Source organism: Sebastes fasciatus, chromosome 20 (genome assembly GCF_043250625.1).
Source record: "Sebastes fasciatus isolate fSebFas1 chromosome 20, fSebFas1.pri, whole genome shotgun sequence".
Lineage (NCBI taxonomy): Eukaryota > Metazoa > Chordata > Actinopteri > Perciformes > Sebastidae > Sebastes > Sebastes fasciatus.
In genome coordinates this window covers 14,928,599-14,945,815 of record NC_133814.1, presented here as the reverse complement: position 1 = coordinate 14,945,815, position 17,217 = coordinate 14,928,599, and the positions used below count along the sequence as shown (strand labels likewise).

The 17,217-nt window shown below is 40.3% G+C and overlaps 1 protein-coding gene across 2 annotated transcripts in view; it reads right to left on the bottom strand.

The window, feature by feature from the left end:
* LOC141758408 (protocadherin-15-like) overlaps positions 1 to 17,217 on the bottom strand; it is a 210,314-nt gene that overhangs the window by 138,822 nt on the left and 54,275 nt on the right. For both annotated transcript variants that reach the window (XM_074619771.1, XM_074619772.1), the window contains exons 3-7: positions 16,713 to 16,727; positions 15,877 to 15,942; positions 6,174 to 6,334; positions 5,479 to 5,634; positions 2,000 to 2,119 (exon numbers count right to left, since the gene is read on the bottom strand). In XM_074619771.1, coding sequence (XP_074475872.1) covers positions 2,000 to 2,119; positions 5,479 to 5,634; positions 6,174 to 6,334; positions 15,877 to 15,942; positions 16,713 to 16,727 — 518 coding nt within the window. The remainder of the gene's footprint in view (positions 1 to 1,999; positions 2,120 to 5,478; positions 5,635 to 6,173; positions 6,335 to 15,876; positions 15,943 to 16,712; positions 16,728 to 17,217) is intronic.

Here is a 17,217-nt window from a genome sequence, read left to right as displayed (position 1 = left end):
AAGCATGGGTGAGCAGCGCGGCTCAGCTGCGTGTCAGCTGCATCTCTTCTAAAGATTTGAGGTCTTGCCTATTTTTACTGCGAGCCGCGCACGGTTCACAGCAACAACACAGTGAAAATGATCTTTTGACAGTATATTGACATCATACCAGCAACATTACTACAGTTTCAATGTCTAGATATCTGTAGAATATGTCACTGACATGAAAACAAATAAATGTTATTTTTAAATCAACACTTGCTTCTTCTGTTTCAAAATACAAGCTCTCCAGAGTTTTTTTCTGTGGACAGAATTCTTTCATTTATTAACACAAGGCTTTTATTCTGAAATATTTGCAGGACAGTGTTGTAGAAAATGCAGTGACTTGCACGGCTCCATGAATGAATAAAGTACAGGGTTTTAATTGTCGCTTATTACTATTATCTACAAATGAGCACACCTTTTTTAGTTTAAAATAAATATCAATGACATTTATAATGAAATGAAACGGCCATTATGAAAGGGAAATTATATGTAGAAGGAAAAGACTGGCAGCAGCAGCGCTGCAGCAGAAACGCTGCCAGTGTGGACACCACACGAGTGAGAAAGACAGCAGTTCAGCGAGGCAGCCGCCACGAGCTGCTAACGTGCCCAGTTTGGCCCGGGCGTTAGCTTAACAAGGCTGCTAATGCTACCTAGCTAGGTCCGCTTGTGAGCTTATTACTCAGCATCAAAGACCTCCTTTTACACCTGGCATTAAAATGTGTCTCGTATGCAGAATGTGTCTAGATATGATTTAACCTGATTAGGTTTACTCCTGGTATTAATATGTGTCTCCAATGTCCACATTGAGACCCGATCGCTCCGTCTGAAAGGGCTGAGAGGAAGCCTCCGGAGGCTGCACTGTGCCACACTGCCGATGAGCATCACATCAGCCTCAAAACGCCGCTGTTTAGGGGGAGAGTGTCCGCAAACGTGACTTTGAGGTATGTTGACACTTGCACACGCAGTGGGATGAGGAGAGGAGACGTTGAGCGCAGACAGAGCGGCAGCGTTGATCTTTCTGATCATGGCGGTCCAGTGACCGGAGGAGCACTGGCAGCTGATAATTATTTATTTATTTATTTAATAGCCTATTGAAAGCTTTTGAACTCCATATTATCCTACCAATAAAGATTCTTGGGAAAATGGAGTGAGTGAGAGATTATAGAAAGAGTGTTATATCCGCTCTCATGAAGCAAGTAAATGATACAATCTTCAGCAATAATTCATCTTTGAACATTACATGCCTACAGTAGCCCATCTGTTCCTGAGGTCAGTTATAACTTATCCAAAAAATGTCTTTCAACTAAACTCTGAGACTATGATGTCAATTTAAAACAATAAAATAAGAGAATATGTAAATATACAGGCATCTTAGTGAATTTTGGTTGATTTTTGCTCTATTGTTGCTCTCAGTTATGCTACATTTTAAAGGAACAGTTAACCCCAAAATGATCATGTGTATATTAATTATCACCCAGTGATACGTTGAATTCTTGAAGACAATTTTGTTTTTCTCACGTGCCTCCACCGCTATATCTTTTACAAACTCTCACACAACTCAAACAGCATAATCTAAGTCTCATTTATTCAGTCGTATGCTCAGTACCACCCAAACACATGCATCTTAGCTAAAACCTCACTATTTAAAAACGCTTCCGCATAAATAGTACTTGCACGGAGGAGTAGCTCGCCTGCGCAAGCGTGACACTTAATGCGGAAGGGTTTTAAATAGTACAATTACATTGCATGTGTTGTGTGAGAGTTTGTAAACAGATGTTTTGATATAGTTTTGCTGTCGTTAAAATGATATAAATTGATATACAAATGGTAATTTTGGGGGGTGAAGTATTCCTTTAAAAAAAACACATTCAGATTTATTGCCATAGCCGTGGTGCTAAACCAATAGCCTGCATGATGAGTTAAAACCTGGCCACTTCACACTTTAAAGAGATCAGCAGGCAGATAGATAACCTACCGGGTCTTTGGGGTTGTACTGGATGGTGTACTCTATCTGTCCGTTGGGACCGTCATCAATGTCTTTTGCCCCATTGTTCCCCGAGAAACCAGAGAAGATAGTGGTTCCTACCGGCGTCAGCTGGAAAACACAACACAGAGAGAGAATTTCAGCATCTTTTTCTACAAGCTCACACTACATGATGTCAAACACTTAAACACTTTCATACTCTGCACCACTGACATCAAACAGCTTCTATCCTGAACTGTCGTGTCTTGTCTTCCTGACATCTACTGCCTGCATGTGGCAGAGATAAGGGAGGGGCACATTAAAAAAACTCTTCACATGCGTCTGGCCATGAGGGATCTTGATACCCCACTGTCTCTACAAAACAAACAGAAAATGACATGCAGTTTTATGTTTATTGTGCTCAAATGGGGCTTGAGAAGGAAGATCAGCTTGTAAATGTTTGTGTGCTTTAATTTTGCTCTGGAGATAAAATGAAACACAGGCAGCATGGTTTGTCCAACTGTCTGCAGTCTGTTTGCTACACCTCATTGCCCCATCGAATAGAAGATTTTAGATAAAAGCGGGACATATGGGTGATAGAAAATCATACATGTTATGTTAAGAGTGCTTGTCTCACAAGAAAAAAAGACAGTGTGGGTGTCTTTATATTCATTTTGGTCTTTGATTTAAATTAAATAAAATTATAATAAAAACAGAAACAGATTGGATCCAAATACTCACCGTTATAAAATCATGAGTCAATGGCAAAACAGATTGCAGCAATGACCACAAAGGTGTAGGGACATAGCTTATTACGCCTACCCTTTTCTCAAAATAAAATTAACAAAATTAATGAACTAACTACAAACAATTCAATCCAATATGCCACAATATGTTAGCGAGCTCCCTGATTCATTCTCACTTTGAGTATGGTATACATAGTTTAGCTATATATTGTATGAATATAAAAGATTTTCACCAAGTAAAAGTGTGTTATGTGATTCTCAGTCACACTGTGGTAGCAGTTTAGCTAACTGATGTTATAGTCAGTTACTGTAACATTAGCTATTTTGTATGTGATCTTGCGTTACATATTGGAAGTCAGCACAGCGGCAGAACATAATGCTCCGCTATTAGATAATTTAAAAGATGTCAAGGTAGCTCTTTTTTTCTAAAACCAATGTTACACCAGCTGCAGACAGCTAGCATTTCCCAAATTATGGTTTTGTAGCTAAGCCATGTTCATTTCAGGTAAAAACAAACTAAATGTGTAAATGAAACATATTTTGGATTTCTTTGCAAAACTGGTAGATATATCACATTAAAAAATGTAAACGAATGTGTTACTTTTAAGTTTTGCTTTCACTTCTACAACATAGTAGGTGTAGCAGGCCCCTACTGTCCCATATCTATGAGGCTTATAACAATTGATTACGCACATTTAATGAGCTGATAACAGTTGAATCAGGGGTGCAGCTCTATTGGAAAGTAGTTCAAATGTACATACAAACTGTAAATAAACAATGCCGTTTGTCAAAGTATTTTGGATTTTGGCTTTCATTTGTGCTTTAAATTTCACTTTCATTTTCACTGCACATGTGCAACAAGATAGCTCACTTTCTAGTAGAGGAGACAGAAGCTAGATATTCAGAAAGGCATTCGATTAGATTTTCTGAACCCGAAAGTTGAACTCATGCCACAGCACATGAAAGAGAGAACTTTGCCAGCCATAAATTGCCATGCTGTATACTTTTTTTTTTAGCCATGCGCCTTGGGATCTGTGATTATGTGTCAAAACAGAAGTCTAATCTCCAGACAGCACAAGAAACATTTGAGATTAAGTTTAATTAAGCTGCCGCACCAATGATTTGTTACATCATTTCCCTCAACAGGGTTATCTCTGCCTCCCACTGATCCAACAATGGTCTTCAGAACGACTCGCGCTGTCACTTTGACACTTGCGGATACGGCTCTAATGAAACAACTCCAGACTCCGGCACCACTGCCAACTCATGAAATCAGCCACGAGGATCACCTTGTACCCGAAAACTTTCACGGTGAACTCATAAACTATGTCCTAGACGTTCTTATAAATAACCATACTGCCTCTCTGTGTGTCTTAATCTGTCACTTTCCTCACTTTCTTGCACCCAATAATCGTTAGTTATAGACAAGTAGAAGCAGGTTTAATGATGAAGCTGCATGTAACTCCTGAGTCACCCTCGCAGTGTTACATTTACTGCATTAGGTGGTTGGAGTTCTGGGGGCAAACTAAAGTGAATTAGACATAGCTGTCTGCCTAATGAGCAGACTTGCACTCAAATCTTAATTATTGCCCATATCAGAATAAATTAATTCACTTTTTTTAAATTATTACCGCCAAACTGACCACATTTACCTTGGGCTGGCACGGGAATCATATTTTAGAGTTCTTTACGACGCGTCTCCTAAATTGTATGGCGGCCGTTGAAGTGAGCGGAGGGAATTATTTTAAGAGGAGTAATGAGAAAGTGGAGTGCTGTGAGAGGTGGCGGGGTGGTGGAGGAGGAGGAGGAGGAGGAGGAAGGGTGGGAGGAAAGACAACCCGAAATATATAGAGTGTGGCAGAGGAAAGGTGGGGAGGTTGAGAAAAGGTGACATAATGAAGAGCTGGGAGTGGTGAAGGGGGGAAGCTGCAAAAACAGAGAGAGAGAGAGGCCAAGAGAGAGAGAGAGAGAGAGAGAGAGAGAGAAAGAGAGGTTGAGAAGACAGATTGAGTTGGACAGGCTGTGGAGGACTGTATAATGAGATATTCTACTGGGTCCGCCTAGGTCTATGCTGGCAGCAGGCTACATGTATCTTTGTCCAGTTTTCAGTTTGAACCTCCACTAGTTAAATTCTGCTCCCCCAGTTTCTGGAGGACACACTAACTGTGGGATTGGCATCTTAAGGACTATTCTGCAACCCTCAGAATAACACATTTAGATCCGTCCCCTCGGCTGCCCAAAAACTCTGCTTTTTGCCTGCTTACGTGCTGCCCTTTAACTGTACTCTGACAGCAAAATGACATGTACAATACTATTTTTTGATTCAAAATACACACAGTATCTACATACACCAGGTCAGTGCTGGCCTTGTTAGCGCTACACCTGACCCCCAGAGCAGCATGGGAAAAGCTTGATGCATTACAACTGACCCTACTTTACTGTACTCATGCTGGACTGGACTGTATCCCCCCCAACCTCCCTCCTGTGGTCTCTAGTCTCAGACCTGTGAGTCCTCTACCTGCCATCATGATAGACAGCAGCACTGCAGTATATGTGCAATAAATGGCTCTTGATTTAAGTGAAAGACCGTGAGGTATTTCCACCGCACTTAGCTTTATGGATTTATTTTTACTTCCCTACATCTCTGTGAGAGAAAGAGGTTAGGTGTGTTTATATGTGTGAAACATTTACTGCGTACGTGTGTGTGTGTGTGTGTGTGTGTGTGTGTGTGTGTGTGTGTTTTACCTCACTGACGGCGACATAGTATCTCGGCTGTTGGAAATGCGGCGAGTTGTCGTTGCGGTCTCGAACAACGATGCGGACTTCGTGTAAGATCACTGAGCCTACCAACACGTTGTAGCACTGAACCTGAACCACAATGGACTGAATATACGAGGGGGGCTGAAAAAAAAAGGAAAAACAGAGGGATAGATATATGGTTAAAAACTGCAATGGTACAATAGCGATAAATAATTAACCAGAAAATAAACCAAAATAAGTAAAACTATTGCACAGAAGACCGCCAGCCTCTTGTATTGTACTTTTTGTGCCAAATCAGACTTTCAAAAATATCCGCTGGATTACTTTACAGAGCGAAACAGCAGGAGGCTGCTTGTTTCCAGTTGAGCTGGAGATAAAAAACTTTCTGAGTTTCTCACAATAGCAAATGCTGGAAAAAGTGAGACAGCCGTGAAAATTTGCTTCCGCCACATTTATCCCGTGTAGTCAAGTGAAAAAGACAAACTAAACTAAGAAACAAGCATCTGTCTTCATTTGCTGAAACAACATTAACACTACTAGAGAATGGAGTGTGAGGCTTTGTGACACACCAGATTCATTAAGATTTCAGTCTATCTGACAATTAAGAGCCAAACCAGGAAGAGCAAAATAGTTAAGTAGATAAGACACTGTAAAAAAAATAACTTTTCAGAAGTTCTTACATCTCTATCCAGAACCCGTCCTGTGCTGTTGAGGTAAAGGGCTTTTTTGGAAGGGTCGAGGATCACCCAGTAGTCGTGGTTGTCCCTTAGCGACAGAGAGATGGTTTTATTAGGATCCTGGGCCTTGCCATTTATCTGCATGTTCTCCACCAATAATGTTCCTGGGGATACAATAACAACACTTGTATTAACCCATCAGCTAGAGAGAGAGAGAGAGAGAGAGAGAGAGACAGACTCTAGGGCTGTCAAAGTTAACATGATAAGAACGCGTAATTATTTTAACGTATTAACGCAACTTGGGATTTTTAGGTTGTAGTGGGCTCACTTGCTTGTCGTAAAGGAGCCTAAGTAACGCTCCAAACTTGCGCTAAAATCGGGCGAGAAGAAACGGGCATGGACATTTTCAAAGGGGTCCCTTGACCTCTGACCTCAAGATATGTGAATGAAAATGGGTTCTATGGGTACCCACGAGACTCCCCTTTACAGACATGCCCACTTTATGATAATCACATGCAGTTTGGGGCAAATCATAGTCAAGTCAGCACACTAACACACTGACAGCTGTTGTTGCCTGTTGGGCTGCAGTTTGCCATGTTATGATTTGAGCATATTTTTTATGCTAAATGCAGTACCTGTGAGGGTTTCTTGACAATTTTGTCATTGTTTTGTGTTGTTAATTGATTTTCAGTAATAAATATATACATACATTTGCATAAAGCAAGCATATTTGTTCACTCCCATGTTGATAAGAGTATTAAATACTTGACAAATCTCCCTTTAAGGTACATTTCGATTAATTTGTGATTAATCACGACTAAATATGGATAATCATGCGATTAATCGCGATTAAATATTTGAATCAATTGACAGCCTTACTAGGTTCAAATAACTTCTGCAGAGAAATAGTCCTAGATCGAACTGTATTAGTGAAAGAAAAGGACACTATACAAAAAGAACCACTCTGCTTTTCTTCATGTCCTCAATTAATTACAGTACAGGCCTGGAAATTACATGTAGGTTGTAGCCAAGGTCAAGGGCAATGAGATGACGCACGCAAACAGAAAGAGAGGTAGAGTAAAAAGCATGTTGAATTTAAATTAAATTAAGGCTGACCAGATATGGGGGCTATTCTGTTAGCCTTCTTTATAGCGGTATCTGGAATACTTAAAGCCAAATGGAACACAAAAATACAATTTCCGAGGAAGAGACATTTTAAAAAGTAAACATTTTAATAAGACAGATAGCACAGATGGAACAAAACTTGATTCATTTAACACAGCTGTGGGCAGTGAAGCGATTTGGGAATGAGAGGAATATTGAAAGACACACAGAGAGAGAGAGAGAGTCAAAGAAATACAGATGGGGAGACAAAACATGTTTTGAATGGAAACTTTCCCTCCGCATGTTATCTCTCGATCAATGCAAAGCCAGGAAACATTGTAGCAGCGAAGAGCAAGAGGTCAGAGAAGGTGAGCTTCACAAGAAGACAGAAAAGGCAGATGGAAAATCAGATAGACATCTGTGTTTAACAGAAACACCCTGACTTTATTGGTGATTGACGGCGTCAATGAAAACTGAACGCCGTTGCCAAACTTTTCAAATTGATCGCATTAGTATCTCGATATTAAAACTTCCCCACAGGTCAAAGATGTGTGATTAAATAGTCCGCTGTATTTCACAGAGATTTTAAGTTTTAAGTATTTATACTTCACACGCTCATTCATGCGTTTAATCAGTTTCATAAACTAATGTGCGGTTGCCAAGTCCAGCCGTTACCTGTCCACGGTCATTTTTGTAAGTTTGATGGAAAATATTATAACAGAAGACGTGCATTAAAAAACAAAAACAGTTTAACCACTTGACTCCTCTGTACGGATCCAAATCATAAGAGACCCATTACCGGGGCTCTACACACTGCATTATTAATCCCAAAAACATTTGCGTGTGTGAGCATAAAATTATTCTTCAGCACATTATTAGACGTTGCAGGTTTTCAGCCTATTTCGGTGTGCATATGTGTGTGTGTGTGTTTATACGTACAACATTAGATTAAGTGGAGCAAAAATTAATAAAGAATTTCACTTGGCATGTGCCCTTTAGCGGACACTAGCACACATACTGTAGATCAGTACACTTGTGTGTGTGTGTGTGTGTGTGTGTGTGTGTGTGTGCGTGTGTGTGTGTGTGTGTGTGACAAATGTAGAGCAATAAATTGAGAGAGCTAAAGACAGAGATTTAGACAGAGAGAGAGAAAAGTTGAGGAAGAAAGCGGGATTGTGTTTGCTTTCTTGTTTGTGTGTGTGTGTGTGTGTACGTATGTGTGCATGTTACTTTCCCTCAATGTGCACTCTCACACACACACACACACACACACACCCTGAACGATCTCATATCTGATCTGCCAGACATGAAATTGGGTCATGGCCTTCTGTGCTGCTATGGAAACCGTGTCAAATGCCTCGCTGTGATTCGCTGATGTTAAATAAACGAGGGAAATTTAATGAAATTGGTTTCTTTATATGAGAAATGGGATAGAAAATGGAATTCATTAGGGGAGTTTCATTCCTCTCCATCTTTTGGCTATCTATCTCTCTTGTGGTTTTTCTGCTTCTGTCTGCAAAACGAATAAAAAAAAAACTAAAAAAACACAAGTACGTAGAAGGCAAAGAAGAAAGAGACAGATAGTGGGTACACCTTGTGCAACTGTGTCTAATTTAATTCCATACAGCATCTAATAGAAATGGGGTTCTTTTCACAGTGACCTCACTTCACAGGATGTGTGACTGAATACTGCACTCAGCAGCACCTGATTAAATTGACCCATGTGTTAGAGCACACAGGCAGAACAGCATGCGAGCTGCGAGTGTGTGTGTGTGCAGCAACACAGAGGGCAAAGAGAAGGAACTGTCCAAGAAAAGAGAAGCACAAAGAGCAATTAGAGAGCAAGCGGAACGAGGAAGATAGCAGAGGTAAGTGAGGCGAGAAAGATTGGGTTGAATGAGAGGCCGAGAGAAATAAAGAGTAAAGAGAATATCGGGAGGAAATAGTAAGACAATGAGCATTGTGGCGGCGCATTAATAGAATTTTTACAGGACATTAGCTTAACTGAATGTGGCGACAGGTACCATCCACGGACTGAAAAGGAATCACCACATCCACCTGCTACCTCAGCTGTAGCAAAGCCCCAGGTGTGTTTACCAGGAAAAGGGCAGGCATTTGTACTTGTTGCTTTTGACAGCCCGTAATTCAGTCTTCACAGCCAGATTTTCTGTTTATATATGTGTCGTTAGAATATGATGGTGACATTAATGTATGTTTTTTTTGTATTTCAACAGTGTACTTAAAGGTCCTATTAATAACATAAATAACATTTATGCAACTATATGTTGCATTCTCCCTCCCCTGATCCATTGCATTCACTTCACAACAAGTGGTTGCCAGTTCAGTGCACAACCTGCATATTCTCATAATCTCCCGATTCAATATTATCACGATGTTTGGCGATTCGATATGTATTGCGATTTTTAAGTATTGCGATTCAATATTACATTTTATTGCGATTTTTGTTAACTTTTTTAACACTAAACCATGGGAAAAAGTTGAATCAGTTGTAGCATAATACGATACGTGTTTACCACTTTGGATTTAACATATGAGGGTTCAGGTCGTATTTAAGCAGACCCTCTGTTGTTTTCTGCTTTGCCGTTTCGGCTGGCTGCGGCTGGCTGCGGCTTGTTTTGGTGACGGATACGGAACGGATATGACGTCACATTACAAATATATCGGCTCTGGCATTCAAAATCTTTATTTCAAAGTCATAAAAAAAATCACGATACATAGGTGAATAGATTTTTTTATTCGTTTTTCCCCACATTAACTGGCAACTTGATCGCTGATGACACAATGATACCATGTGATACCAACGTCCTTATGCTATTGGCTCACAAGCCTCGTTAGAAGTCAATTATCTTCCACAGATATAAACAAAACAATAATTTTGGACCCGTCAATTTTTTTTCAAATTATTAATCCACATCTTTGTATTTTTTTAGGGAAAAGCCATACTTTTATTCAGCATATTTCTAAAAAGCTCTGTGGGTGCATTATTTTATAACAACAAAAATGTTATGAATATAACCTTTAACCCTCATATGGACTGAAGATTGAGAAACAACTTCAGTGGAGAACCCCTTTAGCTGATATATGTTGCTGCTAGAAATATCAGCTGTGATGTTTTTCTATCCATGTACGGAATAATTACTATTTTATTTGGCTTCAGGACCCCTACAGCATTATCAGTACAGTAATCAAGCTAGATTAGCAAAGCTGAGTGTATTTACCGCGGTGCATTAATAATGTTAGCGCAGTAAGCGAAGATGATTCGACATTATTACATGCAATTTTGTATGCCCATGAAGCATGTATTATCTGATAAATGAAATGCCTTATTGTGTATATATCATGCTGTTGTGAAGACCCCTGCTGAAGTGGAGATAGTGATGTCTCTTTGTGGTTCTGTGGATGTCTATATACAGTCCCATTCCCACACCTATCTACTCATAATCACCCTTTTACTTGATATTATTAAAATCAATCCCCTCATTTTAATATTATCTTCTTTTATGACATTTCCCTGAGGAAAAAAAATCCCTAACTTGTATCTTGTTACTCTCCCTCCCTCCCTCCCTCCGCCTCTTTCTCTTTCCTCGAGTCTCTCTCTTTCTCTCTATTGCCCACACCAACCCAAGATAATCACCCTAAAGCGAGATTCTCTATTAAATCTGTGACACTATTTCACAGCCACAGAGCAATACATGGCATTATGCATACAAACCATTCCGATACTAAATTATTCTTCGACGGCCCCGTTAGGAAGATTACTGCACCAACAGGCACGACGCACACACACTTGTATGTACAGTGTGTGCACAATGAACACGTCGCCACAAAGAGAGACGCAATGTACACATTGTTGTCAGGCAATAAGATGCAGAGACACACACATACGTATGTGTCTATATGAACACATATACAGTAGCCATGTGTGAGCACACATTGTAGCTGCCAGAGGTTTTAACATAATTCCACTGCAAAAGATTCAATTAAATACATAATGCCATTTTACAACCAAATCTATAGAAAAGTGTGTTATTGCCACACAATCAGACAACATTATAGCTTCCTCAACCAATCTGCGAGGCTGGACTCCCATTATGATATCTGGGATTGAAACAAACTTTTGCAAACTATTTTGCAGTTGAAAAACTGAACTGGGTGTGTGTCTATTTTTCTGTGTGTTTGATTAACTCACTTCAATCTCTCTAAACAATATTGTCTTACGGTATGGCTACTGAAATCAAAATGTGGAAAAAGAGGAGGTGAAAATGTTGATATGCTCATCTGAGCAGTTGTATTACGTATGCTCACAGCAATAAGTGGCCTTTTAATAAGCGTAGGTTGCATTTGCCCCCACATAATTTTAATTTATTCTTTTTACACTTAATATTCTCTTATAAATACGCTTCAAAATAAAATAACTTATATTAAATATGACAGTAAATGACAGAGCTGTTTTTATTAAAGATGCACTAATAATATTTTCATAAAATTCATAAAATATGAGGCCTCTATCAACAAAAACTAAAGGTCAATGTTAGTGTATTAATTAATACACAGCAGTTCTATTTTCTACATTAGACTACAGAGTCATTAATTTAGAAAGCACAATATGACAAATATAATAATAATAATGTATTAATTTGCGGATTTGCGGAAAATAACATTCAATATTCACAAAATTTGTTTTTCTAAAAAAAAAATTCAAAGAACCTTTGTGTCTCCCCCATTTCTGAAACCAAACTTACGCCTTTGAGTCGATGTTAAATGAGCTTTAAAAGTTTTATCCTGCTTCAGCGTGAAGGAGAGGTGAAACATTACATATAATATACACTGTATATCAGAGGTGGGACCATGTCATTGTTTTGCAAGTCACAAGTCTTTGCACTCAAGTCCCGAGTAAATGTCCAAGTCAAGACTGACAAGTACCAAGTCAAGTTCCAAGTCCTAAACTCTGAGTTTTGAGTCTTAAACAAGTCATAATGCGCTCTTCACCAAATGTAATGCTATTTTAACAACAGAGTAACTGGCGCCAACTGGTCATCAGTAACAAAACGTTAGTTCTTCATGGTTTTCTCCTGCATCTTGATTGGATGCTGTCGGTCCAAAAAATACCAATTTTCAGGGATTCAGCAATAAACAACAAAAGATAGAAATTCAGTTTGTTCAATTCAGTTTAGTTTTTTCCCCCATGAGTAAAATCCTCTTTCCAAACAAACCAATAAAGGATCTCTCAAAAAGTAACCTCCGGTACCGGGCAGTTGAACGTCTTTGTGCACACACTTTTTGAATAACATACTTTTAAATCTTTGGGCTTGGGGGGAAAGTATTAAGTATTTTAAAATCAAAAGGCTCAAATCCAAGTGTAATCACGAGTCACTTGTCTTTTTTTTATTTGACTCGAGTCCAAGTCATGTAACTCCAGTCCACACCTCTGATATACTGTATACATAAGCCATAAAAAAATACTGAAACCCCCCTCCAAAAAATGCAAGCCTACACGTGATTACGAGTCCCAGACTGAAGTGTACACAGGAAACAGGAGAAATAAGAGGAGGGCTAGCTTCATAGGATGCACTAAGACATTAACACGACACAGACATGGCAGCTGGCTAGATGGAAGGCGCGTCTCTCCTCTCTGTCTGGTGTTGCTATGCTAATCTCTTCTCATGTCAGTTAGGATTACAGCGATCAAGTCTCACAATTTAAATGAAATGCAGACATGGCAAACATTATGGCAGCTTTCTGAACAGTAATCTATTGGCTGGAGATAAGAGGGTGATGTAACAACACAGACCAACATGTCTGTCTACATTTCACATTAGTGAAAGATTTAGTGGCTTTCCTCGAGGCCAACAGAAGCCTTAATTTACCTGTGACCAAACAAATTACACTCATCAATTACTGTAAAATGTTCATTTACACACACACAAGTCTGCACTAAAACGCACTCCTGCAGCGAGTAGGCTCTGGGATTGTGTGTTTGCTTACACTCCTCTGTACGGTCGAAATGGCAAATCCATCAAACCAGGAGCCACTAATTAGCTAAGAGGCTCTCAAACAGTTTGAGCTAACACTGGAGACAAAAATACACTGAAGATATTTCCTTTGGTGTTCAGATAAAAGGTCTCTGAAAACTCTGGCAGCCTTATTTTTGTTTAGAGAAGAGAAGAGGGAGAAGAGAAGAGAAGAGAAGAGAAGGGAAGGGAAGGGAAGGGAAGGGAAGGGAAGGGAAGGGAAGGGAAGGGAAGGGAAGGGAAGGGAAGGGAAGGGAAGGGAAGGGAAGGGAAGGGAAGGGAAGGGAAGAGAAGAGAAGAGAAGAGAAGAGAAGAGAAGAGAAGAGAAGAGAAGAGAAGAGAAGAGAAGAGAAGAGAAGAGAAGAGAAGAGAAAACAGCTATTTGTCTCAAATATTCAAATTAGGTGTTCTAGTCAAACAAATGCCCACACGTTTTTGTTTGTTTAATTCATTGTTGAGGTATGATCAGGCCCAAAAATCGAGCCAATCCTACATGAACCTGCATAGATTCTCTCCAAGCCCAACCCGATCCCGAACCACAGCAGCAGTTTTGGGCCTGAGTCTGATTAAAAACCTGCATATCCACTGTAAAAAAAAGAAAAGAATTACATGCCTGTACCAGACCATTGTGGTGAAGAGGGAGCTGAGCCAGAAGGCAAAGCTCGATCTACCTTCCGAACCTCACCTATGGTCACGAGCTTTGGGTAATGACCGAAAGAATGAGATTGCGGATGCAAGCCGCTGAAATGAGCTTCCTTCGTAGGGTGGCTGGGCTCTGCCTTAGAGATAGGGTTAGGAGCTCAGACATCCGGCGGTTGCTCGGAGTAGAGCCGCCGCTCCTTCGCGTCAAAAGGAGCCAGCTGAGATGGTTCAGGCATCTGATCAAGATGCCTCCTGGACGCCTCCCTTTGGAGGTTTTCCGGGCATGTCCGACTGGTAAGAAGTCCAAGGGTAGCCCCAGAACACGCTGGAGAGATTATATATCTCGTCTGGCCTGGGAACGCCTCGGTGTCCACCAGGAAGAGCTAGAAAACGTTGCTGGGTGGGGAGAGGGACGTCTGGAATACCCTGCTAGGCCTGCTGCTCCCGTGACGCGGCCCCAGATGAGCGGAGGATAATGATGGATGGAAGCTAAAGTCAACTAAAGTCGTTTCAGTGCGGGAACAGACATTTGTGGCACGATCTCCGACATGTGCCTTCTCCTAAGGAATGTTCAGTACAGCCCAAAAGCTGTCATATCATAGACTATAAGTTCTGCATTAACAAACAGACAAACAAAAAAAATAGCAATAATAGCCCAGCGGGTCAGGTCAGGTCCATAGTCTGAATATAAGAAGTGGACATAGTCCCCTTGACGTCACCCATTGGTTTGTGGTGTGCCGTTTTGAAGCCTTTAGTGTGGCATTTTGGCTGTTGCCATCTTGGTTTTTGGTCGTCACCATCTTGTTTTTTTGCAACCAGAAGTGAAACCGGAGGAGCTACGCACAACTGAACGCTGAATAAGAGATTTTTAGGCAACCAAAATGTTATAATTAACTTTCATGGACTGGAAACACGCTGTGAAAAACACGGACAACTCCCAGACCGGACAACGCCGTGGTACTGATCTGTCAATCACAAGGTAGCCGCGCCCTAAAGCATACCCTGCTTTATGGTCTATTTGACTCTAAATGGGACCATAATTTACTAAATGAACATCATGCTGTATTGAAGAATACTTGAAACTATCGATTGAGACCATAAACTCATGTTTACAATGTTTACTGAGGTAATAAATCAAGTGAGAAGTAGGCTCATTTTCTCATAGAATTTTATACAATCAGACTTGTTTTTGCAACTAGAGGAATCGCCCCCTGCTGGCTGTTAGAAAGGATGCAACTTGAGGCACTTCCGCATTGGCTTCACTTTGCAGAAGCGTAGGCTGCTATCGGGTTAGGGCAAAGAATCAAAGCTCTAAGTGTAAAAACAAGAATTTGTGGATTTATTGGGTATGGGACTATTTCTTGGTTGGGTGCAGTGACTTCCTGCCAAGCAACCAGTAGAGACTCCAGGTAGGGATTAAACACAAAAAAATACAACATGCTAATTGAGTATTAGAGGTGCTGGTATAGGCAGATTTGGTTATCTTCGGACTGAGCCAGGCTAGGTATTTCCCTCTGTTTCCGGTCTTTAGGATAAGCTAAGCTAAGCTAACCGGCTGCAGGCTGGTGCTTCACATTTAAAATTCTGCAACACAAGCATGCACACATAGAAAGCTTATTTTGTTTATGCTCATACACAGCTCAAATTGAACAACCTAACGTCTTATCTTCTGGGACAGGGATCCAACCATGACGCTGTTGACACAGACCTAATGAATATTAATGAGTGCAGGTTACATGCCACGCCAATCAGCATGTGCAGAAAGGGTCAAAGTCATCTAACGGTGTTTGTTTAACACACATTTAAAGGTGATGATTTGTCTTAAATTCCAAAGAAAATGTTCACTTGTCATATCTAGAGTTATAGAGCTGTATTTAAATCCACTTTCCAGCATAACATGAAGTCAGTAAAGCAGCTGAATACTTTACCGTTGGGGCTTTCTTCGTCTATGGCAACGATGGTAGCAGGAGGACCCGACCGAGACAGTTTACATTCTGGGAAGATAAAAAAAGAAAAAAGGGAACATTCAGAGTTAACATCGGTAACTTGTAGGACTTCGCTTCTTTATATCCATTATAGAAACATATACATATGATTCACGGATGATTCACTTGAAAATGTTTTAAAATGGTTTGTAAGTTTTGTCCTTCAAAAAAAATAAGTGGTTGCTGTAATCACTCCGTCAGAGAGAGACACTCTTTGAAATGGAATTGGACTCTGCAGAGCACAGTGCTTATATATATCAGAGTGAGTGTGGTTATGAGTGGCAACAGCAGGGGACTAAAAAGGACTGAACATAGGTGAGGAGTGGAGAAAAAGGATTGAGGTGTACGGGGGTTAGCAGAAGGGAGTGAAATAAGAGGGGAGTCTGCACAGAAGAAAATGATGATGGACAAGGAGACACTTGTTTTTAGAGATACAGACAAAGACATACAAAAAAGTATATAAAGAAAAATACTGTAAGGAAAACAGCAATAATATAATAAAGGATAAGCCTGGTAGATATAGTTTATTAGCTTCATTCTTCTCTCTAAAGTGAAAGGAAATGAAAAAGAGCAGAGGAATTGTATAATTGGAATGAATGTAGTAGAAAAAGGGATGAGGTAGGTAAGGGAGGCGAGTCTTGACAGTGCCCATTTTTCCATCGGTAACGACAGACGTAACCCCCCCTACAGCAATCTTTGCAGGGTTAGCGGGGGTTAATAAGCCAGCACAGTGACTGAACACACAGTTAACAGAGGATGAAAGAGGAGATAGTTCTTACCCTCGTATTGCCAGTCTGCAGTTTGAGACATCCCACCAGGAAGGAGAAAAAGAAGAGGAGGAGGAAGGTAGCAGCCAAAAAAAGGAGGATAAGAAAAGAGGAAAAAGCAGAGGAGAAACATCATGAAAGATATCCGTCAGAGCAAAGCCACAAAACAACCAAAAAAAGAGAATAAGCGGGAGTGAAGTTTTGAAAAACGTGTGCAACATAAAGTACAAGTTGTGAGGTGTGCGTGTTGGCATGTACATTATACAAATGTTGCTTATCTCTATGAGCTTTTCCACCTCCATTCATATCCACTACGCACTCTTACTGTATTACTATTAACCCAAGCTGAAGGCTTTAAATGGTCCCATTCAGAGCGGGAGAAACAGCAACAAACATTCGAGGATTCTCCTTTATCCAGCTGTGAATGCAGAAAATACAAGAACTCATTCAGCAGACAGGGCAACATTATTGTTCAGTTCCTCGAGGATGGCTGGGGAGAGAAATCCCACAGGGAGGC